Below are 25,656 nucleotides of genomic sequence, written 5' to 3'. Positions count from 1 at the left end.
CGAACAGCCGCAATTATGCAAAGTACTCCGAGTAATGAAACATGAGCTGACAGCGGCGGAGGCGTTTCAGTAGATGAAGACACACAAGACGTACAGCAGCAGAGCGAGAAGGTTCCACGGGATCCACGCGCAGCTGCTGGAGTTACTGGGAGTTTAGGGAATTTAAAAATCAATAAACAGCTGGAACAAGAACAGGCCGAGAAATCTGAGCGTCATGATCGTCTGCACATCTCACAGACCGTTCATCCTATCAGCTTCTTACTTGGCATGTGTATTTTTAATAGGGCAGGGAAGTACAGTGTGTATTTAGGTGATATTTGTACACATTATATGTTCAATATTGGTAAAAAACTGAGTTGTTCGGTTGTTGGCTAAACTACATCGGTGGTCGGCGACTGGGTCAAACCTCGGGAGGAAGAAACCGCCAGATCGTTTTGAAAATCAGTTTTTTCTTTTTCATCACATCGGACTGACACAGACGTGCTGATCTCCGTCAAGGCAACAATAGAACAGCTTTTATGTTCATCGTGTATCTTCGTGTCGTTCGTGTGAATCTGTTGCTGTGCGAAAGGTGCTAAAGTTCATTATTATCATTATGACACAGACCCGAGACCAAATCAAATCAAAACATCTAGTTTTCATTTCCGAGCAGGCAGAAATGAGATTTTTCTAATTCATTTTATTTCCTTTTACTTAATTTGACTAAGCTGAATGAACGAGCGGCTGCAGGTTCCCTCAAGTCATTACCAGAACCGAAGAACACTTCAGCGCCACATTAGCCGACTTCCCATGATGCAGCGTGTCAGTTAAAACTCTCCGGAGAACCGTTGTTTCTGTCGTTTGAAGAAAAACAGACAAGATGTAAACATGCTGCGTCTTCAACACATGTTGAGATAAGTCACGGTTGGGTCTCCCGCACAGAGGGTGAGCGCAGCAGGTGATTCAGGTTCTACCCCCACACGTCACAGTGTTCCCCCGAGACCCCCCCACCCTGCACCCCCCTGCAGGAGTCACCATGACAGGTGGAAGTGGAGTAATAACCTCCGGAGCTGGCATGGGAAGTTTAATCCTGGAGGCTGAGTGTGTGTGTGTGTGTGTGTGTGTGTGTGTGTGTGTGTGTGTGTGTGTGTGTGTGTGTGTGTGTGTGTGTGTGTGTGTGTGTGTGTGCGCGTGTGTGTGTGTGTGAGCATGCACATGATATGTGTGTGGGTGCACTCAATCCTGCACTTGATTAAATTCTTTTGTTGAGTTGCAGTTCTTTGTTGCACACACACACACACACACACACACCACACACACACACACACACACACACACACACACACACTCACACACACCAGCAGCAGTCACAGAGATGGATAGATGCAGGATTGGCTCTCACAACAATAGCTGGAGTGAATAAAAAGATCTAAACTGGACCGCAGGCTCTCGTGTGTGTGTGTGTGTGTGTGTGTGTGTGTGTGTGTGTGTGTGTGTGTGTGTGTGTGTTGGATCGGACTATTGACAGCGATCCCGCCTCATAGAGAAAATGAAATAACGATAATAGTGAGCGACGGGAAGCGGCGGTGAGGGAGGAACGTTGCAGCTCTGTTGTGGCAGAAGAAGGAGCTCCCATCATAGAGCTTCTAAAAATAGAAACAACGAGAGAGAGAGAGCGAGAGAGAGAGAGAGAGAGAGAGAGAGAGAGAGGGAGAGAGAGAGAGAGAGAGAGAGGGAGAGCTGGACACGAAACAAGACTGAGAGAAATTAAAATGTAAAAGAGACTCTGTGGTTTGTAATCAGTGTGAGGTATAAACACACCGTGTCAGTGCTAATCACTGATTATTAAAATGAGGGTTGAGAGCTCTAACACCAGGAACACGTGACACTCTGCAGAACACACACAGTCCAGTATATACACACACATACAGTGTGTAGGTCTGTATTTATTTACATCAATAAATATTCTAGTATTTACTTTAAAAATTGATCCAGAAAATCAATATAATAATATCAGTATGTCGATGTTGCGTGTCACATCAGAATTGGCTCTTCACACGTGTAACTGTTGAACACGTCACATAAATTAAACTGAGGTTCTATGAATCAACTTCAAGGGAGCGAAACGAAAATACATTAAAATATGTAAAACTATGTAAAACACATGCCTGTAAACACACAGCGGCAGCTTCCGTGAAACACGACGCACGTGAAGCGACAGCACAGGACGACTTCCAGCCTTCGTCGTCCAACACAGTCATCGATGGATAAAGTCATAAATCATTAAATTGGTAAAGAATATCACGATGTATAATATCCATGATATTATTGACAAACCGCTGCGGTAAGTGTGAAATATTAAAAAATAAGAAGGAGCCAAGAAGGAAATGGGAGAAAGAAGTGAATCATCAACTCTGACACGCTGCACCTCTGCAGGACCGATCGACGAGTCTCCTCATCAACTAATTGTTTTGGCACATGAAGCGAGAGGGAATGCACGAAGACACACACACACACACACACACACACACACACACACACACACACACACACACACACAGACACACACCCACACACAGACACACACGGGCCTCTACTGCCGCAGCCTCAGAAAAACGCTGCGTAAAGACCAACATGTGGACTTTACTGTGTCCACTCCTGTTAAGAGCCTGTTAGTTTTTCTCATTTCCTGCAACGAGTCCAGGGAGAGACCCTCGTCTTCCTCTAACGCTGCTCAGACTCCGACTTCTCCACCGAGACAAACACACGAGGAGGGAACAGGCCATTTTTTATTCTCTCTCTTTACTTTCAGCTATTCATTATTTACCAGACGGGGGGAGAGGAGAGGAAAATGAGACCGCGAGCATGGATGACTTGCTCTCCTCTCTGCTGCGCCTCCTCCCTGATGCTCCCGCCGACTCCCTGTGGTCGACAGCAACCTCGCTCAAACGCACACACACACACACAGACAATTAATGGATCCACACACACACAGTCACACAAAGACGCTGCTCTACACTCACATATATTTATTAAACACTCACATTCATGCAGAGGCAGGTACAGTGTGCATGTACTGGGCGGCTGTGGCTGAGGGGTAGAGCGGTCGTCCTCCAACCTGAAGGTCGGCAGTTCGATCCCCAGTCTTCCCCATCTGCATGCCGAAGTGTCCTTGGGCAAGATGCTGAACCCTGAATTGCCCCTCATAGAACAACAAAGTGCTGCTAATAGATGCACTGTATGAATGTGTGTGTGATTGGGTGAATGTAAAACTGTACTGTAAAGAGCTTTGAGTGGTCATCAAGACTAGAAAAGCGCTATATAAATACAAAACCATTTACCATGTACTGCAGCTTCACCTCATCCACTTTGAATCAGCTCTTGTTTATTAATACAAATGAACTTTGTGGTTTGAAAATATGGAATCACTGAAGTTTTCTGGTGTTCATACACTGCAGAAGAAGCTTTGATCTGAGGAGGTAGGACTCTTTACACACAGCTCGTTTCAGGAGCATGCAGCAGGAGGTGGCAGCCAAAAAAAAGATCGTAAAGGAAAAACTGCTGGACAAGCGACCAGGGAGTGGAAATGGCTCCGGTATGAACCATAAATAACTCGTTAAGACTGTTTCTAACACTTCCACAGGTTTTTCTAGTCTTTGACAAGCAGTAAATTTCCTGAACAACTGAACAAAATGTGGAAGAAGAAGCAGATCCAGGTTTCAAAGTGAAGCTAACTTCATGTCCCATCTGCTAACATGGAGGAGGAAGGGTTTTCAATCTGCACTGCATCCAGCCACCAGGGGGCGGCCCGGATGGTTTGGCTTCACTCTGTATGGAAGAGGTGGAGGAAGAGGATGTGCAGCTCTGGTGTGATGGAAGAAAACCACAGTGAACTAACGGAGAAATAATGTTTTCTATGATTTACTTTGACGAGCAACAAAGAGTTCAAACCATGGGCTTCAAGTTTGAAATGTGATTTGCTGAATAAAAATGAAAATCCAAAACAGAGATTGTTGAGAAACTCAGAGTCTGACGAACCCACTTGGGCCCAATTACATCTGCTGAGATCTTCAGTCTGCAGCTCCTCCGCATCGAGAATCTGAATTCATCACAACTGAACTCTCCAACCTGTTTCCATCTCTGTTCTTCTCAGTGACACTATTTAACTTAATAGATTAATAAAATACTAAGAACTTTGTGATTTCTCCAGAGTGAATTTACTGCACAATCTAATCAGATATTTAGTTTGATAAAACCAGGACACGGCTACAGAGACAACGAAGCACTGAACTGAGACACATATGAACAGCAGGTGTAAGATGAATCAGGTTTGAATCATATCTAGATACAGTTAAAAACATATTGTCATGCAAATGTAAATTGAGTCTAATCTCTTATCTCTCTTTCTAACTGAAAAGGACATAAAAATAACTGTGTAAATATCAAATTAACACTTTCCAAAGACTATTGTTTCAATAAATAAATCATCATTGTAAGTTTCATATATATAAATATCTCTCTCCCTCAGATAAACAGTCTGTAACACATGAAGCTAATTGATTTGTGACTCTGTTAAAAATGTCACTTCATTTACTCCCCTGCTCTTATTGTGTTAAGATAATGTTGCTCAGTAAATCAAACAGCACGTTTGACATCTGCAGACGTCACACGGCAACAACCACTAATCACTGTGGTCGTGTGAGAAGTGTGTGTAGTTGTGTGTCGCCGCCTGTGGACTTCCTGTTCTGTTCGCTAAGATTTGGCCCGAAGCGTCTGTTCAGCCGTCTTTCACCACGAGCCAGTTCGCTCCAGGTTACATTCTACATTTCTATTTTTAGAGCCCGGAGAAACGTCGGGGCGAAGCCCTGCTGCCAAACACGGCTGCAGCCCATTTTACACTGTGTCCACGGACGACAAGTCCCTCAGGCCCTGGGTTAATGAAGGATGTCCCAGAATGCACTTAGCACAGGGCTCAGTGTAATAGATACAGAAATAGAGACAATAGATGCGGACATTTTATTTTCTGTCATTTAAAAAAAAGTAATGTCAACACTCTCCTGTACGTCTCCGTCCTCTGAGAGCAGAGAGGGAAGTGAGAGGACGTTCTGCTGAAGGGACGAGAAGGTAGAAGAAGTGGAGCTGTGTGTGTGTGTGTGTGTGTGTGTGTGTGTGTGTGTGTGTGTGTGTGTGTGTGTGTGTGTGTGTGTGTGTGTGTGTGTGTGTGTGTGTTTTCAGAACGTGATGCAGATGTTTGTTGTTGTTTTTTTAATACGACACATCTGCAGTTCAGATGACTTTAAGATGAGTTTCCAGATGCCAACAAACAAACAAATAATAACCATAATAATAAAGATAATTCCCGGACTTGGTGCGACACACAGTCACTGAGCCGGAGGAAGATTAATTGGGCTCCGACATTCAAATCCATTACTTCCTGACTTTTCAATGCAACACAAATTGGTATCAGATATCGCCCCATCATGACGTCACCTCTTGGTTTGTGAGCTGCTGTTCTCAAGCCTCACTTTGACATTTGGTACCAGCTGTCAATCACACGGTACGCAAGCCACAGATTAGACAGTGCCTCTAAACGGGACCATGATGTACAGTGAGTGTCTGCGTGGACGGGAAAAACTTTATTAACGATGGCACAGCTACGCAACGTCTGATTCTGACGAGTCGGACATCAGAGCCCGTCGACTGTATTCAAGTACAGGGGGTGAGTAAATGTACTTAGTTACTCTTAAGTTACTCTGACCACACATAAATAATGTCCTTTTCCTCCCGTCTGCTTGGTTTTAAAAGAATATGCCCGAACAGTCTCTGTACACACATTTCATTAAGTGGCACACACACGCACTGCCTCAGTGTCGGTCACATGAATAATCCAGTGCCGAGCTGGTAAAAGCCTCTCGTCTGCAGGCGTTAGCCCTGAAGTCTTTCCCTCCCAGCACACAAGCTGTCCTGAAACCCAGCACAGCAACAACATGACAACACAACAACAGACCAACACAGCTCCTGTTTACTCGTTCGTGTAGGTTTCTGAAACACTGCGAGTCAACTGAAGCCAAGTTCCCCCCGCTGTGGATTCAGATCCGTTTGGGAATGTGTGCGTTCAGATTTCAGCCTCCACACAGGTAACTATTTACTTTACACCACGAACCATGATGTGAGAAACTTCAGAAACTATCAAATCAACTATCACCTAAATTCAAATTTAATAAAGGAAATTAGAAACACAGCTATCAGATAATTCACAGATTCATTCACAGTCGAGTTTGTTTCCACCTGTTTAATCTTACTCCAACGTCCACGCTCCTTTTAGCTCTGATTTTGGTCTCCACCAGCTCCTGAGAGAAACGTCTGTCTCTTTAATGCTTCACTTTTGTTTGGTGCGTTCATCTGAGCTCGTTTGCTGAAGCTTCCTGCGACTGGAAACAACGCTGCTGAAGTCGAAGCATAAACTAAATGCACAATAAAACCAAAACTCGGAGCAGCTGGAAGCGGCGAAAAAACTCTGTTGAGCTGCAGAGTCGTTTCTTCTCCGTGGCTCGTTGTCGGGATCACACAGTGCAGCAGGCTGATTCACTGCTACTATAGAAAATGTGAATCAGTGGCGTTTCAGGTAGTTTATTGCATCCGACACTGAAATGCACAGTAATCATGACAGTGCGTTTCCTCTTTCTGTTTAAATGCTGTTGTCTTTCACTTGACCAAGGAAATGATTTGTCCTGTTGATGAATCGTCATTAGCAACAAACCAGAGTTAGAACTCGGGGATAACGGTAAATCTGCACTTTCTCCCACAGGTAATAAATCTCTCTTAGACGGGTGAGGAGGCGTTCAGCAGCCGGGGGGGGAAGTGGTTAAATGACGGACCGCGTTTACAGCACTTACACAATAAGAGCTCTGGTCACTGTGGTTCTTCCTGCTGCTGCTTCTCTTCATTCTATTGACATCTAAACCACTAAATCGGTCCCAGACACCGAGGTGATGCTCCTGAGGGTGAAGACCGAGGTCTGCTCTCGGTTGAAGCCCTGAGACGAAGGTTCTCTCACTTTATTTCCACCAACTTGAAGCTGGTGAGCACAAAAACACAGCGATTCTAAAGACAGTGAAATTCTTCTACACGTCCAAAGTCCAATCTCGAGTTTATGACTTGTTGTCGAGCGAATCCAAACACAGCTGGACCCACAAACGATGCTTCATCCATCATTTACACCACACACGGAGACAAAAGGCAAATACAGAGAAATAACTTCAGCCTCACACGAGGAGAACGTGGCCCTCTAGTCAAGTTTCCCTGATTCAGAAGCGTCTCAGCTTCAGTCGCCTGCTCGCTCTTTAGCTCTGTGGCCCGGGTCTGAGTGATGAGGAGCCTCGGCTCGTTTTGCCTGATGCTCTGTGTTATATTTCATAGAAGTCAACTCGGTGTAAGTTTGAGGAGAGAGAAACTTTTTTTTTCTGGAGCTGCGCATGAACAACCCGGCATCTTGTTTGATAAATATAGTGTCAAAGAATCTGTTTGAGATTCATCAGGTTCCTCAGACGCTCTTCAGAACTGAAACCTGTTTTTCTCACTGATGTACAAAGTTTCCTGGTTTGGTTCTTGGGAGAAGGATGAACGGGTAAAAGACAGATGGAGAGAATATGGAGAGTGTTTGTTTTATTATTGAAACATACCATGTTATAATATTAGTTATATCCAAATTCAATTTAATACTATAATATATATAAACATTCAAATCGACACAGACTGGGACGACAAATGGCAAAAAAGCACTGAGATAAAAAATGTCCTTGTCTGATAATAACGACTGATAATTAATATGTATTCCTAATGATTAATGGTTATTATCATTTATATTCTGTGGGCTATTGGGATTGTTGTGGTAATGCATTGGATAAATGATTCAGAAGATCAGCTTAACGCCACAGTTTATGGTTTTAGTTCAACTACAGCCAAGTCATGAAGGACCAATGAAAATCACCAGATATTTATCATCTGGGTTTTTGTTTCTCTGCCTCTTTGCATCCTAACGTGTCCTGTGAGGATAAAACCGCCGACGTGGCTGTAAATCACTCGGCAGCATTGAGCCGCTGTCTGAGTGTCTAGACTGGACCGGTGTGACGGACATAAACAACGCTCTCTCCACGCTTTATGAATCGAAAGAGATTGAGACGGGAACAAGGGCTCTGCTCCACCGCTGAGGACTTTTGAAAGAGAAGAGAGTCTCATCAGCATGTGCATAATTTAAACTGTGTTTCAGAGTCCAGATCTCAACTGAAGAGAAAAGCTGAACCGGCATTAAAAATACAATACAAACAGAAATAATAAAAATGCCCTGGACTGTAGATTCATACTTTTTTGGGGAACGTGTTTATCTTTTGTTGATCTCGGACGACCTATGAAACTCTTGCAGTTTTTAAAACACAACACAAACGTGGAGAAAATGGCACCAACACAACTCTGCAGCAGTGAAGAGACCTCGACCCCGAACAGGAGTTAACAGGTGTGAACTAGTTGCTGTAACCCGTCTGCTAACATGGAGGAGACAGGGTTTAGCTGTCATGTCGTCCATCTTTATTTAACGTCCTGATTGAGACACATCAGTTCCCTCAGGACGGATCTGAACACCAGGTCTGTAAAGAGTCTGTCTCACAACAACGAGGCTCAAGGTTTATTGCAGAAACACAAAGGTGCCTCTGGGCGTCACAGTGAACGGCTCCCTGCAGACTGATGCAGAGCTGCTCCTGTTATTTATCCTCTTCTCCTCAGAACGACAGAAACACCCAGAGCAACACAAACTACCTCCTCTGTACAGTTAAATCTACACGTCTCTAAAACAGCTTCACACCGAACACTAACCTCCACGAAGGTTTGATTTATTGCAGGTCTGCTGGTTAGTGTATGCTCTTGTTCTCCGCGGGGGAAACGCTGTGAAGCAAATCCATTAAACCATCCTCATCTATCTGAAACGAAGGAGAAGAGGCACTCGACAGGACGGAGAGGACGTAATGGAGAACCACTGCTTCGGCCTGATGAGCGCCGGCCGACTCGTCGCTTGAAGAGAGACCGAACGCTCACGAATACTCTGGCGTCAGGGAAGGAAAACAGAGAAAGTCAGGATGGAATGAAGCGAGAGAATTAGAGTCAGATTGGGCCAGAGAGAGAGAGAGGGAAGTACTGAGGGAGGCAGATTGCACGTCGGCCATTATCGGATGATTGACACGGCGAGCGAGGGCCGACACACCTCAGAGATCCTCGGGGCTCCGTCTGACTCCGGCTCAAAGCTGTTTGTCAACCGTCATGTATCCCGAGAACAAAAGATCGAGCTCAGGAGACCGAGCTCCGCACGCTTCACGGTCTCGTTTCCGTGTTTACACGAGGACGCCACCGGGTCAGATTCCTGAACAGTTTCCTCTGACGTCGTTTAAAGACGTGTTCCTGAATCAGGACACGTTGAGGATGAAGCAGGTGGAGATGCAGAGTCATGATGAAGAGTGTTTGAAACAGGAGCCGTCATCTCATCGTAATGGTAGTTTTACTTTTTAACTTGTTTTGAAACTTCACTTAGCAGATTTGAACGGGAGCTGCTGCTGTGTAATCAGCCTAAATTACACACTGGAGACACAATGGAGATGAGCATCCTGTCTGTGCTAATGGAGATTTATTCCCTTCCAGAAATATAGTTTAACTGAACCTGAAGTTTGAGGTTCAGAGGCCTGTCTCCCCCCCCCCAAGCCACAGATTTTCTACAGTTTCTCTTTTTAATTGCTTCTTTTCTCTTTGCAGGAAATTACCTGTTATAATAAACAAGAACTATGAAATTTGATGATGATTACAGGGAGAAATTGAGACAGTTTAACTGAATCCATTTACTCTCAAAACTTAAACTGTTGTAAACACGCAAGTCCATTCACATTTATAACTATAGCAACATGCAATGGAAACTTCTCCTCTTCAACAGTGGACATGTTGGAAAGAGAGGGACCACAAATATGTTATATACTGAATTCTGACATTTACAACTATGTTTTATTTCTTCTTGTTTTTACTCTTTTATCATCTGTGATATTTTGTATTTCTGTATCTGTGCTCGAATGCTGCCTGATCTTCAAATCGCTTTTGATTCTTTCCTGTATCGCTTCCTTCTTTTGACTAATTCCTATTGTTTGTCTTCAATTTTTTATTTTTGAAAAGCTCCTAGTGACCTTGTTTTGAAAAGTTTATTATTACTATTATTATTATTATATGGCGGCATAACTTCCATGTCACATGACCCAGTTGTTATTTGAGATGCAGCATTCGTCTCAGATCAGACTCACAGATGATAATATTCATTAATTCAGCACGAACATCCCAGTCACAATAAACTTTGAGCCAACTTTTCCAGGTCAAACCATTGTTGCTTGATTTTATTCAGGATCTCAACAGAAAACATCAAATGAGCGATCAAATCAAAGTTCAATCGCAGATAAAAACTATGATCCGATGTCTTGAATCGTCCAATCAACAGCGTCGAGTCTGTGACGGACATGTGAGGCTGAGCGGTGAGAGCAGTGGACGCTCAGACCCGATCGATTCACAGCTCCACTTCTACAGAAATGCACAGAAATCTGCTGCCTGCATTAAGATCATTTACTCTGGATGAGCTGAATCAATATTATGTGTCTGTGTTCAGTATCAATATCCATTGTTACCGCGGAGATGGAGCCGATCAATGTCCATCCTGAGTCACGGGATCGAGAGACGACACCTGAGAACCGACTTTCTCTACAGGTACATGTCGACTTTAACATGTTGACCCACAACCACTGAAACACACAGCGTCCACACACACAAACACACTGTGAACAACTTCTTACGATGGTGGAACTTAAAGTAAAGAATATCTGCCTTCGCAGACTGATGTGGCAAATGGGCACAGCGGGGGGGGGTTCAAACACACGCAGAGGCTCATCAATAAATCATAATCTATAAACAATGGATTTAAAACTTGCACACAAACAAACTCAGCGTCAGTAAACTGCTGCTGAGCGTCAGGACACTTCCTGCCACGACGTCGGGAAGAACCAGCGACAGGGCGCGGGACATAATGAGGCCACCTGGATCACGTGTATAATTTATCGTGTTGAACGCACGTTGAGAAAAAAGACCTATTGAGCTGTGAGAATATGAGGAAGAATAAAAATGAAACACTGTCAGGACGAGTAAACAGCCGACAGACGTGTTATGGGAGAAAAGCAGAAGAAAGGACGAGTGAAGGAAGGAGAGAGAATTGGAGGATGTGTCTCGTCCGACTCTGAATAAACCGACTTTTAATAAAGGGAGGGAAATGAAAATATAAAGAATCTACCTTCTCATTGCCGAGTTCAACCCTTCACACCCTGAGTTTCCTCTTAGATTTCCCACTGGACTTCTCAGGCGTCTTTAATAAAGTGCTGCTCGTTTCCTGCACAGACAGTGTGAGTGACAGCTGGAGCGTTTCAGAGCCGGCGATGAACATGAGAAACGCTCCTGGACGAGTCGTCAGGAGGAGAAGATGATGAACGATGTCAGAGAATATCAAAGGTGGAAGGCCGGGGGCGTAAAGTGAAGTTTGACCACATGACAGCGCTCCAAAAGCCAGATGATGTGAGAGCAGCTTGAGCGACTGGTTGTGGATTAAAACCAAAACCAACGTGACACCGTGTTATGAAGCAGAACATGTCTCCTCCGACAGAATGAGAATACCAACGAGTCGGAGTACAGCTGGAGACTTACCCTCTTGCGCAGGTTGCAGGTGAGGAAGAGGTTGCGGGAGAAGGAGTTGGCGAAGGCCGTGTAAAACTCCAACACCTTGAGCAGGGCCTCCCTCTTGATGACATGGAGGTCGCAGTACGTCAGCGCTCGGACGTTAGCACACGCGTGCGCCAGGGTCGTTTCCTTCCAGAAGACGTCACCAAACACATCACCTTTACCTGCGAGGACAGCAGGACGAGACGAGGATGATCAGAGATGAACACAACGAGAGATAATGTAAAAATAAATGCTGATATTGGACCAGCACATGACATCATATTCATAAAATAAGTCAGTTTAACGTTAGAAAAATCAAATGAAAGAGTAGAAGAAAACTGCAGGATGACAGTGATGGACATATGTTCACTGTAAAACATTGGACAAACTGTACAAACACCGTCTGCATCTCTGCATGAGCCAAACACTTGCACTCTTATTTTAGTCCTTGGCAACCGTTTTACCTGCCCCTAGCAACCAGAGCTGCTGATTCCACCATGGACTCCGTCAGCCGCTGATATCATGAGACATTTTACAGGTACAGCTTCAGATCCAACACAATCCGAGTGCGATGAAAAGGTGAAGACGTGGCGGAGACGAGGAACAAGGGAAATACTTCTTTTTAAAAAATTGGGACTCGCAGATAACTTGTGCTTGAAAAGAGTAAAATCTAAAGTGAGCGATGGTTTGAATGGGAACAAAAAAGTCAGGTTGAATTAACTGTGTTCAGAGATTCTCCAGCGAGTGGATTAGGAGACGTCCGACACAACGAACTCCGCTGTGAGGAAAAGAAAGATCAGAACACGAAAAACCTTTTTCTCCTGAACTTTCACCACATTTCCAACAGAAGTTTCTGTCTGTCGATCGAACTCTGAGTTGTAACATGTCTCAGGTTCTCAGGTTCTCTTTGGATTTTCTGTTTGACATAAATGTTTCTGGTCTTTTCTCTCTCTGCTCAACGATGGTGGATTTTGCTGCTGATGATATCGACGCAGTTCTGTGCTTTTTAAAGGAAAATAGGATTTAAATTAAACAGTTTTAAAATTATTTCTACGTAGAGAAGTTGTGTATTTTTCTTGCAAGAAGATAAATAAACAAAACCCTTGAGCTCGCAGCACTGACCCTGTCGAGCTTTTCTCCGCTGGCTTCAACCCAGACGCAGCCACCTGGACACTTGACTTATCAAGTGCCAGCATAAATTCCTCATGCTAATCACCCGACGCATGTTTACACTTCGTCTCCTCGGCAACGCCACCGTTTTCTTCTGATAACAATAGATTTGTTGTGTTAGGAATCAGATTAATAAGCAGGAACAACAGTTTCATATGTCATCAAAAGCAGAAAGTGATGCTGGACGGATACAGTCCGAAAAACTTGATTTCAATCATAAAGAAAAACTCAAGAAGTAGAATTGTACAATGTTAAGAACGTTTTTGTACAAGTAGTAAATGATGCTTCTACATTATTTTCCCTGAAGAGATTCACTCAAAAGTCAAATCCGGGCTAATCAGGCCTCAAATCTGTGCCAAACCTCGTGTGGCAGCGGATTCAGAGAGGACGTGTCAGCCCACACTGTCCACGAGCCGTCACAACAGACGTACAGCGCTCAGTGTGGAGCGAGTGGCTCTGATCTCTGCCTCCTTCCCTCCTCCGAGCCCCTGAGGGCCCCTTTCCCTCCGGACACCCAGCAGCACCTCAGGCAGCAGGACTCGTCTGGAATGAGCTCCCTGGAGACCCGCAGCTTCTCGCCAATTAGGACGGATGTTGGACCTGGTCACACGGGCAGTGGGCAGGCGGAGGCGGCGGGCGGCGGGTGTGTGCACCAACTGCGACACTGTGGTGTTAAACATCACAGCGAGGACTGTTGTGATGAAGTGGGTAGAGGTGGAAACGTTGGTGCCATGACCCCTATCGCCATGTTCCACCTGAAAGTACCGCCCACATGGCTGTGCCTGACCGGGGGGGGGAAGGTGTGAGACGTCCTCTTAGACCCCAGCACGTTGTGGAATCGTGTTTAATTCTGTTCATGAGCTTGTTTTGGTTTGATGCCTTCGTTTCAGCAGATAAAGAACAAGCCAGTGGCCGGAGAAGAGAGAATCCAGGAGCACAGCTCTGAGATCTTTAAACAGGTTATCAATCAAATCTCAGAGAATAATTCAATGTTTGCTGATTGAATTTAGCAAACAGAGATTTACAGAATTTATAGATTAGTAAGCATTTGCCATCAAACAGTATAAATAACATCATGAGGACATCATTAGAAAATAATGAATGTGTTTGACTCCGCTTGTTGTCGATGGTGCAGTTTTGTGTCATGAAACCTTGCTCATGGGTCGTAGAAGCGTCACACGTGTGAAAAAAAATTTTTGCCGACGAGACCAAGTGTCAGTGACACTTTCTCGTCTCGATCAACTCGCAGTTAACATCCTGACGAAATGTTTTGAACGCTCCTGAATCTTGTATCTGCCATCAGCAGAAAAAGAAATTGCCCGTGGGCGGGAGTTTGTCCTCGCTCGTCTTTATCTGTCCGAGCAGGACGTCGGTCCAGCAAGACGCATTTCAGGCTGATGCTTCCAGCTGCTGATGCTGCTCTAACCTCTGTCAGGCCATTACCCTGCAGGACTGGGTGGGTGGAGACGGTTATACAGCTGCTGACATGACATCCAGCAGTATTCAGGCTCCGTATCGTATACTACTACACATACTAATATACTAATATTGGCATGTGAAGCATTTCCAATAAATCTGCTTTTACTCTGAGGCTTCAGACCAATGTTCACGTCAGAGCTTCACCAGGAAAACGTTTATTTATTTATTTTCCATTTCTCGACTGGAGTTGATTGATGAGTTTTTCTCGGTTTGTTAACTGCAGGAAAAAAAAAACAATAAAGACATTTAATTAGGCTCGTTCTGTTCTCGGTGGATTCGCTCAAATGCCCCAAAACGATCAGTATATTAATCACCACCACTTATGCTAATGAGGCCATTAATTAAGATAATGAATGTATTGATTACCACGTTCGACTGTGTCTGGTCCGCTCGACACACGGACAGTGTTTATATCATGAAGGAGGAGGAATTGTTTTAATGAATTGATTTATTTTAGATAAATAGGCAAATGTTTGCAGCTCGGTTCTTTCTAAATGTGATGAATGAGCGTTTTATGATCAGCTAACGGGCAAAAGTCGTTAGACAAGAGCGACAGTTGAACTTGAATCATAAAGAGGAGGACGTCAGGTTGAAGAGGAAGTAAACAAGTGCATTTCTGTTTATTTATCTGAGCTTGTGTTTTAGTACAATAGTTCAATGTGTATTATTACTGAACACCAGTGGCTCTTCTGAGGAGAAACGAGATCAAAACCATAAATTTACTCCAAACAGAACATCTTTTAATTTACTTTTTTCTTTGGATTGGTATTTGAGTCATACCGGGATGTTGTGGGGTTAATATATTCCTCCTTTAATCTGCTGCTCCCTGCTGACGTGTTGTCGCTGGGCCTCCACATATTGCTGTGTGGATTGAAGGCCAGACTAAAACCCCCTTCTCATAACCGAGCATGAATAATGGATCAAGAAATTAATCAGCTCATCGCTTTGGCGAAACAAAGACAACGAGGGCGAGGGAATTTTTCTCGGCCCGGGAGCAGAGGAGAAACCATCAATATATGACGAAGGCCAAAGGGCTGTTTGTGTTCGCTCGTCTGTTTGTTCAGCTGCTCTCTCACTCCTGAAGGTCTGAAGGTCCAGATAATAAGAGAGGAGCCGACCAGATCTGCCTATAATGACAATAAATGATAATAATAATAAACTGTGTGTATATTTGTTATTTTCACCTTTGGAACCTTTTTATCGTCTCTAAAAAACATGATGCCAACGTGATGTTTCTGGTAACATTTCCACTCTAACAACGAGCTCCACTAATCGGAGACATCGCTACGACACCAGAGGATTGTGGGTAGTGTAATATTTCTCCTTGAAATTGCGCATAAAACATATTTCGTAAAAAAGCACATGACATCCCTGTATCACAATCCCATAGCTAGTGGGGTGAGTCTACCTCGGATGGTTAAAACATTACGGCTGATAATCATAACTCTCTAATAGTAACGTCTGCACTAGAGGAAAGAAAAACTGAAAAGCATCTTGCGTCTCCTTTGAATCTGGTTTAATGCGGCTGCTGAAGTTGCATCATCGCAGGTTTCCGGACGGTTTCCGAACCAACGATCGGGATCTTTTTTTTTTTAAATCAGGTCAAACACCGAGACTCTGAGCTCGACTCCTCCTGCGGCCGTTGGAGAGTGAGTTCAGTCAGAGCTGGTGGACGATGGGAAATTAGGGGGTTATTAGTTACCGGAGTAATTACTGGAGCTGCCACAGTATTGCCTTGTTACTGTGGGACAGGTGTTGTGTTTACGCTCTCGTGTGTGTGTGTGTTTGTGTGTGTTTGCTCGTCCACGCTTGTATATGTGAGATGTCAAAGTGTGTGATACCCGAGAGAAAACTCATTTCACAGCCCGTCACCTGAAAGTAAAGAGTCATAATAAACAAACACACACTGATATTCGTATCGGCACCTTTGTTGCTCGAGTGTGTGTTATCAGTGTGTGTCAGTGTGTGTCAGTGTGTGTTTGTGCACCTGATGCCAGTGGACACTAATGAGAGCAGCCTGTAGGAGCCTCAGGAGGCCGCCTCACTGCTCAGCTCTGGGAAATCAGTGGCTTTAAAAACCAACACTAGCCCCCTTCATCCTCCTCCTCCTCCTCTTCATCTTTCTCCCTCCGTCCTCTTCTCACTTTGCCTCATTTCCTCAATCTTTTTAATCTTTGGAAAATTCTCTCTATTGCTTCATATTCCAAAACTCCCTCCTCTAACCTTTCCCCCCCCCTTGTTTTCCAATTAAACTGCTCCTTCCTCTTCATCCTACCTCCAATCCCTCCTTCCTTCATCCTTTCCTCGTCTCCTTCTCTTGCACATTACCTCTCTCTCTGCTGAGCCATCAGCTTCCTCACCTTTTCTTCTGCCTCCATCTGCTCCAAATTCCATTCATCCGTCTCTTTGACCCTCCCTTCGTCTCTTTTCTACATCAACCCTCTTCTCTTCCTCCTGCATCTCATCTTCCTCCTCCCTTTCTCCTACAGTATCTGTTCCCTTGTGCCTGCTCCCAGCCTCCTCTGCTGTGAGCTGAAAACAGAAGAAGATCACTGGAGCAGGTAAGAATCCCAAAAAATCTCTCATCCGCTCTAATCCTCTTGTCCTCCTCCCTTGATCTGTCCATCCCCCACAGTGCTCAGCTGGTGCAAACTGTCCACGTGTGTGTGTGTTAAGATGGAAATATTACAAAACATATACGAGACTCTCATGTGTATTTTTAAAGTCACAGTTTCTCAAACGTTTTACATGAACACACAGTTGCACATAAACCAGTTTTTTGAAGACGACTTAAATGTCATTTGGCCCAAATGCAGAAGAAAAAGGGATAAATATCCACGTGTCCGTTAGCTGAGGTTAATATTCTTTAAGGTTAAAGTGCTGAGAACAAGTAGAGGAGAAAGTTCTCTTATGTCGAGCGAACAGAGGAGCTGCGATGTAAAGATGTGAGCCTCGAGGAAACTGCAAAAACAAGTGGGAACCAACTGCAGACGTGTTGAAACAATATTCTACTGGGTGATAATAATCCTGTCCGTCTCTCCGCGGCAGCAGAAGCTGCTGATGACAACCACTGATTAATGTCCTCGACGTGATGGAGCAGTTTGATGGAGACTGTTGCCTCGTCTGACTCGGCGACTAATGAGGTTAAAGAAGAAGAACATTCTTCGTCTCCCCCACACTGTCTCTCCCACTTTTCAGATTTCTGTCACTTCTAAACAATATTTCTTCCCTTTTCTTCTCTTGCTCAAAACATCCTCTGTTATTTCTGTTGAGTTTTATCTCTCTAATGTCTTTTTCCTCTCCTGCATCCTGGTTTCTTATTTTAACTGCTGTTGCAGCTCATCCTCACTACCTCACTATCTGCTGCAGTGGATCTGTGGCTCTAACATCACGGATCACGATCTCACAACGTCACAGCTCCGATCTGGATCGGCTGCAGTTTGTGTGGGCGCCGTCCTGAACCCACATCGTCCTCATGTTGCAACACAGAGTTTACACAGATTAGATTTACAGATAGAAAAGAAGCTGACTGGTATTTGATTATTAAAAATATGCATCACTGGAGGTTTCCAACACATTTCCTCAACATGGATTTACTCAAAAGTATAAATATAGATAAACAAGCTGCTCAGGTAAACTGCAACTAACGTTCTGCAGGAAACCGTTTCTCTTCTCGATAGAGGAAACCAACAGGTAGACAGAGTTTTTTATACATCGACAGAGTTTCTGTTGTGACGAGGAGATGATGTAGAAAAAGTTCTTGATGATTTTCTCTCTGCACGACTCTGTTGTCGAGTCAAACGTGTTTTTTAACAATCTCATATCTCACAACTTTACAGACGATGTTAACAAAACCGATAAATCCAACAGTAAACCAGTTTTCAGTTGTTTTTCTCGTCCAGGAAACGAATCAGAATCAAAGTTGTCGTGTCGTGACAAACTTGTAAATAACAACAGTTAAAAACCAAACTTTTAAAACAACATCAGTGGTTGTCAGGTCGACTCATTGTGTTGTCGGTCTGTAATGACTCGTGTGTCTAAGTCTTAACGACTCCCATCGGCGGTGCAGGTTCGTCCTCGCTCCCGTTTCCAGTGATCATCTGTCGCTCCGGTTGTCGTGTCAGTAAACGCTCTTCAGGGGCCCGATGACGACAATGTGCACTTCACCGGCTGCTGCAGCCATTTCTCATCATCAACGTGATCTGTGTGCTTGTCTCAATAAAAAGCTGCTTCTCAGAAATCATCCCCGTTAGCGTCTTCTCCTCCTCGTGAGCGTTACCGGACGAGGCTGCAGAGGGCGGCACGTGACGACTGTTTGTGTTCGATGCCTGAAAGTCAGACACGACGTAACACTGTCGTCACGTGACTCCACGTTCAAGTTCACACGTCCCTTTGTTCTCTGTGGAATAATTATGTTTTCAAAACTCAAGCATTAGAATATCAGGTCCGACTACAGCTCTGTTCTCACATGAGAGTTTCATATGATTTCTTGGGCAAGAAGAATGATTTTTGAAGACATGCAGCAGATTCACTTTCTCCCTAAAACCCACTCACTGCTGTTTGTTATAAAAATGAAAGTACTTTCTCTTCTCCTCCTCTTCACTGTCACCTGTTCTTTCAGGCTGTGTCTGAACTCAGGGGCTGGATTTGATTGTGTCACAGCGACACGACTAGATTGTCCCATTTTTCGAAATGTGTCCTTTCAGCCCCGAACAACAAAGGCTCCAACTGGAGGATCCCCCCCCCCGACACGACCTCTTTCAGGATTCAGTGCACATCGGGGACTGAACGTTTTAAAGAGGTTCAGGCACCGGAAAGCGAAGAGACGTCTGATGCTCGAGTATCAATCCATAACCCCTCTGTTAAAACACCAAGGGGCATTGAAACGTTCTCATCGTGTCCAACTGTCCTGAAGTGGGACACAGGAGAGAAGAGGGAGGAGGAGGAGAGACTCTCTTTAGTTTTTTATCCTTCTCCTTCTTCCGAATAATCAAAAAGATAAGATCGAGATCTCCCAACCCGACACAAGCGTCTTTTCTACATGTTCAGCTCAACACTGTTGTAATTTCCCCGTCCAGCGCTCCCCCGCTGTTCAGATGGAGAACACGCTTGCACCCGTCTTGGTGCTCAGGGGTGTGCTGGTTTTAAAGGGAGGGCTGGTCCGCTGCAGTGCTGTGTTGAGGCCGTGGAAAGGGATGTGAAGTCAGTGGTGCAGAGTTTCACTGATACTTTAAGGGTGAATTATCAAGAAAGAGATAAGATGCTCCAAAGGTGGGAGCACAACGCTCGCACACTCCTGTTGTTACACACACACACACACACACACACACACACACACACGATTCTCAAAGTGATGCACGAAACCGTTTCCTCTGCAGAGAAGAGTTCTCTCTCTCCACCTGACGTATCAACCTTTTTTACCCACTTTTAAACTAACAAAAGTTGAGTTGGACTCATGTGCTGTTTCTCAGATCAACAACAAAGAGCCCTTGGTGTTGAAAAGCTGGTGAAAGTCCAGGACGTCTTCAAACGTCTTGATTTGTTCAACCAACACTTAAGTTATTTACAATATACGATACGAAAAAAGCTGTAAATCCACATGTGAGTGTCACTTAAACCAAAAGTTGTATTTTAGGAGTTTCATTCTCACATCTGATAAACGACATGACCACGTACCCAAGATGGCGATGACCTCGTCGTCCTGGATGACCTCCAGCGACCCGGACACCACGAAGCACAGCGTGTCCACGCTCTCCCCGGCGTGGAATATCAGGTCGCCGGGGGCGCAGTGGATGGTCTGAAACTCCACGGCCAGCGAGCGAAGGCAGCCGTCGCTGGCCAGACGGAACGCTGGATGTTCGTTGAACACCTGAAGAAGAAGACGGGTCGTATCAGTCTCTAGAGTTCGACTGTTTCCCTCCATGTCCGACGTTAGAGAGTGAGGAGGCTGAAGCTGTAATCAACGTCTCATTCGGCACTGACATTTGAAAGGAGAGTTTTTAAAGTTTAAAGTTTAGAGTTATTAAACCTTTGTGAGCATCAACGTTGTGTTTCTCTCTTTGTCTGATGGAGACGGTTTAAATTGAACATGATTTTACAGCATATTCGAATATATTTGGATGCGTATACTTTGACTTGTAATAAAGTACTTATACACGGTGATATTGCTGCTTTTACTTTTAGTTACTTCCTCCATCACTGCAATCAAATCATAGCTGAACAATAACTTTAAACACAGAAAGAATCTTTCTACAAAAAATATTATGAGTATGACTTATCTGGAACGGATTCAATAATCCTGCATTAAAAACAATTTAACGATCATAAAGCTTTTTCTTCCATCTGCTATTGTTAGTTTATTACTTTAAAATCATCAAACTTAAAATATTGTGACTCGTTATTGTTCTATTTTAAATGTTACTTGTTTACTTAATTTGTTTACTTGCCCCTTAGCTTTGTCCGATTTGGTTTTTTTCAACCACAGCTACACAACCACAGCTACACAACCACAGCTACACAACCACAGCTACACAACCACAGCTACACAACCACAGCTACACAACCACAGCTACACAACCACAGCTACACACCACAGCTACACAACCACAGCTACAAGCCACAGCTACACAACCACAGCTACCCACCACAGCTACACAACCACAGCTACACAACCACAGCTACACACCACAGCTACACAACCACAGCTACACAACCACAGCTACACCACCACAGCTACACAACCACAGCTACACAACCACAGCTACACAACCACAGCTACACAACCACAGCTACACAACCACAGCTACACAACCACAGCTACACAACCACAGCTACACAACCACAGCTACACAACCACAGCTACACAACCACAGCTACACAACCACAGCTACACAACCACAGCTACACAACCACAGCTACACAACCACAGCTACACAACCACAGCTACACAACCACAGCTACACAACCACAGCTACACAACCACAGCTACACAACCACAGCTACACCACCACAGCTACACAACCACAGCACACAACCACAGCTACACCACCACAGCTACACAACCACAGCTACACAACCACAGGACACAACCACAGCTAACAACCAGCACAAACCACAGCTACACAACCACAGCTACACAACCACAGCTACACAACCACAGCTACACAACCACAGCTACACAGCCACAGCTACACCACCACAGCTACACAACCACAGCGACACAACCACAGCTACACAGCCACAGCTACACAGCCACAGCTACACAACCACAGCTACACAACCACAGCTACACAACCACAGCGACACAGCACAGCACAACCACAGCTACACAACCAGCTACACAGCAGCTACACAACCACAGCTACACAACCACGCTAAAACAAACAGCTAACAACAAGCTACACAACACTACACAACAGCACACACACCCACCCAGCTACACGCTACACAACCACAGCTCAGCCATCACACCACAGCTACCACACACTACACAACCTACCCACAGCTACACTACACAGTCCTGACAAGAATTTAGCTTTATTTTTCTATATATAAACTTTCCCATCATCTCATCATCAGTTTTAATTCTTATCTTTCATGTTATGTAGGTGATGAAGAGCAAATTATAGTAAATTTTATTTTTCACAGCATAGATGAATCTTTTAGCTTCAATAAAACTCCACTATCGCAATTTCAGTCAATGTTTCTGGTCTTTTTCTCACATTGACAGTGACACATGGTGCATTAGAATATTATGTGTTATATTATGAATAATGCAGATTATTGTTACTAATATAATCTATTTTTTAACAACAGATAAAGTGTAACAGGAGTTTATTCACCTTCCTGTTGAGATGGACACAGATGTCCGCTCGCATGTCCTTGGGACAAATGGACAAGACCTGGAGAGGAGACAAGAGGGGGGTCACAATAAAACCAAACAGAATCAAATTAAATGAAATTAAAGGCAAATCCAAGTCCCACTGATGGTTTTGAGTGATATGATATAATTTAATATACATGTACTATCTCAGCTGCAGTCTATGAGGGTCACAGGTTCACAACACAGTATTTTCGGGGGTAAATTGTGTAAAACCAGTTTGAGACTGGTGACTGGTTGTGAGGCTTCACCAACATCTCCCGCTGGTCTCACGTGACCTCGCGACCTCTCACCTTCTCCGTGTCGATGCCCTTGGACATGGACCAGGTGGAGACGATGTAGTCCATCACCCGCTCGCTCAGGCCCGTGGGAACCTGGTAGAGCTTCAGGAAGTCCCTGACGTTGTTGAGCATCTCGTGGTAGCGGTTGGTGTTGGCGTACATCTGCTGGAAGATGGTGGTCACGTTTCCAAAGATGGTGGCGTAGAGCAGAGCTACAGGGAAAGACAGAGGGGGGGGATTCAGTATAACCATGTGGGGGCACACACACACACACACACACACACACACACACACACACACACACATTGTGAAGATGGTAGGACATTTTCCTGAAATAAAATTCTGCTTTGTGGAAACTAATTGTTTGGATCCAATAAATAATAAATAATCAATCTGTGAAAACACTTAAGAGGCAGAACTCAGCCGCTGGACGGAAAGTCATGGATTCACTTTACAAAAATGCACAGATTATGAATCTTAATCATGATTTATAACATCTGAAATACATCTTAATAACACACAAGACTTTCTTTGTTTGTTTAAATGCACACAAATAGATGCTTCCACAGTCTGGGCAGTAAAGTGTAAGTGTCCCACACATACACAGCAGATGCAGAAACGCCCTGGAGAACACTGTGCAGAATCATGACATCAAAATCCAAACAACAGATTATCAAAACCTCAAAACTACTCGAAATACCTTTAAAACCAGCCACAAACTTCATATCGACACCAACACCCAACGTAACCCACCACGACTGCAGCTAGTGAAACAGAATCAGAGTGGAATGACAGTAGATCGCATCCCTTCACCAACAGTCACCACGTGAAACCACTTTCACTACGTCTGGATTTTGTTGGGATCTGCACCAACTTGCACACACTCACACATCAGCCCCTTAAACATGCTCGACTTCTTTTAACCAGGTCCGTGAATCATTCTCTGAAAAATCAATGAAAATGTTAAAAGAAATCTCACAATGGTAAAGAACTTCCTGGAGCGGCACCAAACTTTAATGAGTTCCTCCACTGACTCGTACCACCTCCTTCCAGTTTCATAGTAAATCATCCAGGAGTTTGTGCGTAACCCTGGAAACCATCAAACAACCGCAGAGGAAAACACAACCTCACTGTGGCCACACAGCAAGAAGGTTCTTGGTTTGAATCCCAGTTTCGTCGGGGGTCTTTCTGTGTCTGTTTTCTCCCGGTGCTCCAGATCAGGGGTTAGGGGTTAAAGATTTAAACTGATGCGACCTGTTCAGGGTGTCGCCCGCCGCTCGCCCAACGTCAGCTGAGACTGACCCCACGACCCTGACAGGATAAGAAGTACAGATAATTAATGTCTTGTGTTGTAAAGGGAGAAACTGTTCCAGGAAGAGGAAGACAGACATTGTTTAAGCAGCCGTTGTAATTTCCCAAAGTAGCACAATATTGATGATTTCTATAAAACCAGTAGTTAAGATGTGTCCTGACAGGGGACAGGCTGAATTAACGACGCGTTTTACTGCGTCGAAGCAAACTTAAGGCCATCGAGCTTCGTCTTCAGCCTCTTCCTCCCCCTGCCGCTGCTTCTGTTTCCATAGAGACCTCACTCGAAATAGTTCTCCCTCTTTTAACCCCAAACCGCCTCCTCCTCCTCCGCCTCCTCCTCCTCCTCCTGCTGCTGCCAGCCAATAAATATGACAAAAGAAAGGGGAGAAGAAGAAGCAAGTTTAAATGGGATGTGATGACGGTACACAAGCGGCACAATCAGTAAGTACAGGGAGAAAGGAGGCCGACGGACAGACAGCGGCGGAGAGCGACTGCGTGTTTGAGATAAAGTGTTTTTTTCCGAGAAGGAGAAAAAGAAAAGCCAAAGAAAAAGAAGCAGAAAGAAGCAGACGCTGTTTTTTAATGCTCAGAGCGAACGTCTCAAGCAACAAGAGTAAATATAAGATATAGAAAATAAGAGTGAAGCAGAATACAAAGAGGAGAGAGTGTGTTTCTGTAACACACATTAAAAGACAGGAGGGAGGAGGTTTGGAGATAAACACTGTTCCACTTTGGTTCCTGCAGGTTTCAGCTGGAACTGAAATCCAAACACCAGGCTCCTAATTGGACGAGTGGACGGTCAGTGTCTCCCCAGCGCCGGAGGTTTGACCCACAAAACCACCGCCGAGGATGTGAAGAGGTTCAATTAAACTCTGTGTGAACTCAGACACCTGAAACGTGAGAGTCAGTCTCCTGACGCGTGAAGTGTGGACTTTTCTCTGGAATCCCCCAGAGAAGAAACAAACTACAAACTGAAAACTACACTTCTATTTACACAGAGCGGCCATATTTGATGGAAAATGTAAAAGTTCAGGTCTAGAGCTGAGACTTCCCACAACCAAGTCAGGGAATACGAGAGCGTTCCGAGGTGGGAACACTGACGAGTCATCAAACAGGACCAGTCAACACAATCGAAAATGAATCATGACACAAGAATAAAAGCAACACAAAGGTTTTCTGAGCTATAAATCAAAACCACGTGAATTATTATTATCGTGTGTGTGAAGCTGCTCTGCTTGTAGAACCTGGGGCTTTATGAGGAAACACAATTAAGAGTTAACTACAGAAACTGCATCAGCTGTTAAAAGGCACTTTCCTGGACCCATAAGGAATCTGAACTCCTCAGTCACAGAAGTCAGGCAACAGGTCGTCGTCTCACGACTCTGTTTGACATCTCATCTGTCCCCCCTGGTTCTACGTATTTAAATGTGTCTCTGTTGTCCTGCCTCTGGTGGCCGCAGTGAGATGGGCGGCACTGGGAGGAGGATGGTGAGGACGAGGAGCAGATGAAGAGCTTTATCTCCTCAGATTCGTCAGCTGACGGAGCAGCCGGAGGGACGGAGGAGCAGACGCTGTCAACGTGACGCTGATCAACGGGGGAGAAAGTTCGTCTCCAAATCGACTGTGACACTGAAAAGGAAAACATATCAGAACCATCGCTTGGTTTCAGTCGGTCGGTTCATTTTGGCCTCGACACTGATCCGATGAATCTTTGTCCCACGTTGTTGCTGAGCGCTTTCAGAGACGTTTTCAGACATGAACTCCAGAGAACATCCA

At 44.6% G+C, this 25,656-nt stretch overlaps 1 protein-coding gene across 1 annotated transcript in view; it reads right to left on the bottom strand.

The window, feature by feature from the left end:
- Positions 1-25,656, bottom strand: part of kcnh5b (potassium voltage-gated channel, subfamily H (eag-related), member 5b) — a 76,277-nt gene that overhangs the window by 7,376 nt on the left and 43,245 nt on the right. The window contains exons 9-12 of the mRNA XM_035168099.2: positions 22,582-22,781; positions 22,251-22,310; positions 20,086-20,278; positions 11,746-11,942 (exon numbers count right to left, since the gene is read on the bottom strand). Coding sequence (XP_035023990.2) covers positions 11,746-11,942; positions 20,086-20,278; positions 22,251-22,310; positions 22,582-22,781 — 650 coding nt within the window. The remainder of the gene's footprint in view (positions 1-11,745; positions 11,943-20,085; positions 20,279-22,250; positions 22,311-22,581; positions 22,782-25,656) is intronic.

Source organism: Hippoglossus stenolepis, chromosome 10 (assembly GCF_022539355.2).
Source record: "Hippoglossus stenolepis isolate QCI-W04-F060 chromosome 10, HSTE1.2, whole genome shotgun sequence".
Classification (NCBI taxonomy): Eukaryota; Metazoa; Chordata; class Actinopteri; order Pleuronectiformes; family Pleuronectidae; genus Hippoglossus; species Hippoglossus stenolepis.
Note: the sequence above shows the minus strand (reverse complement) of the source record. Positions and strands in the feature narration are given on the sequence as shown.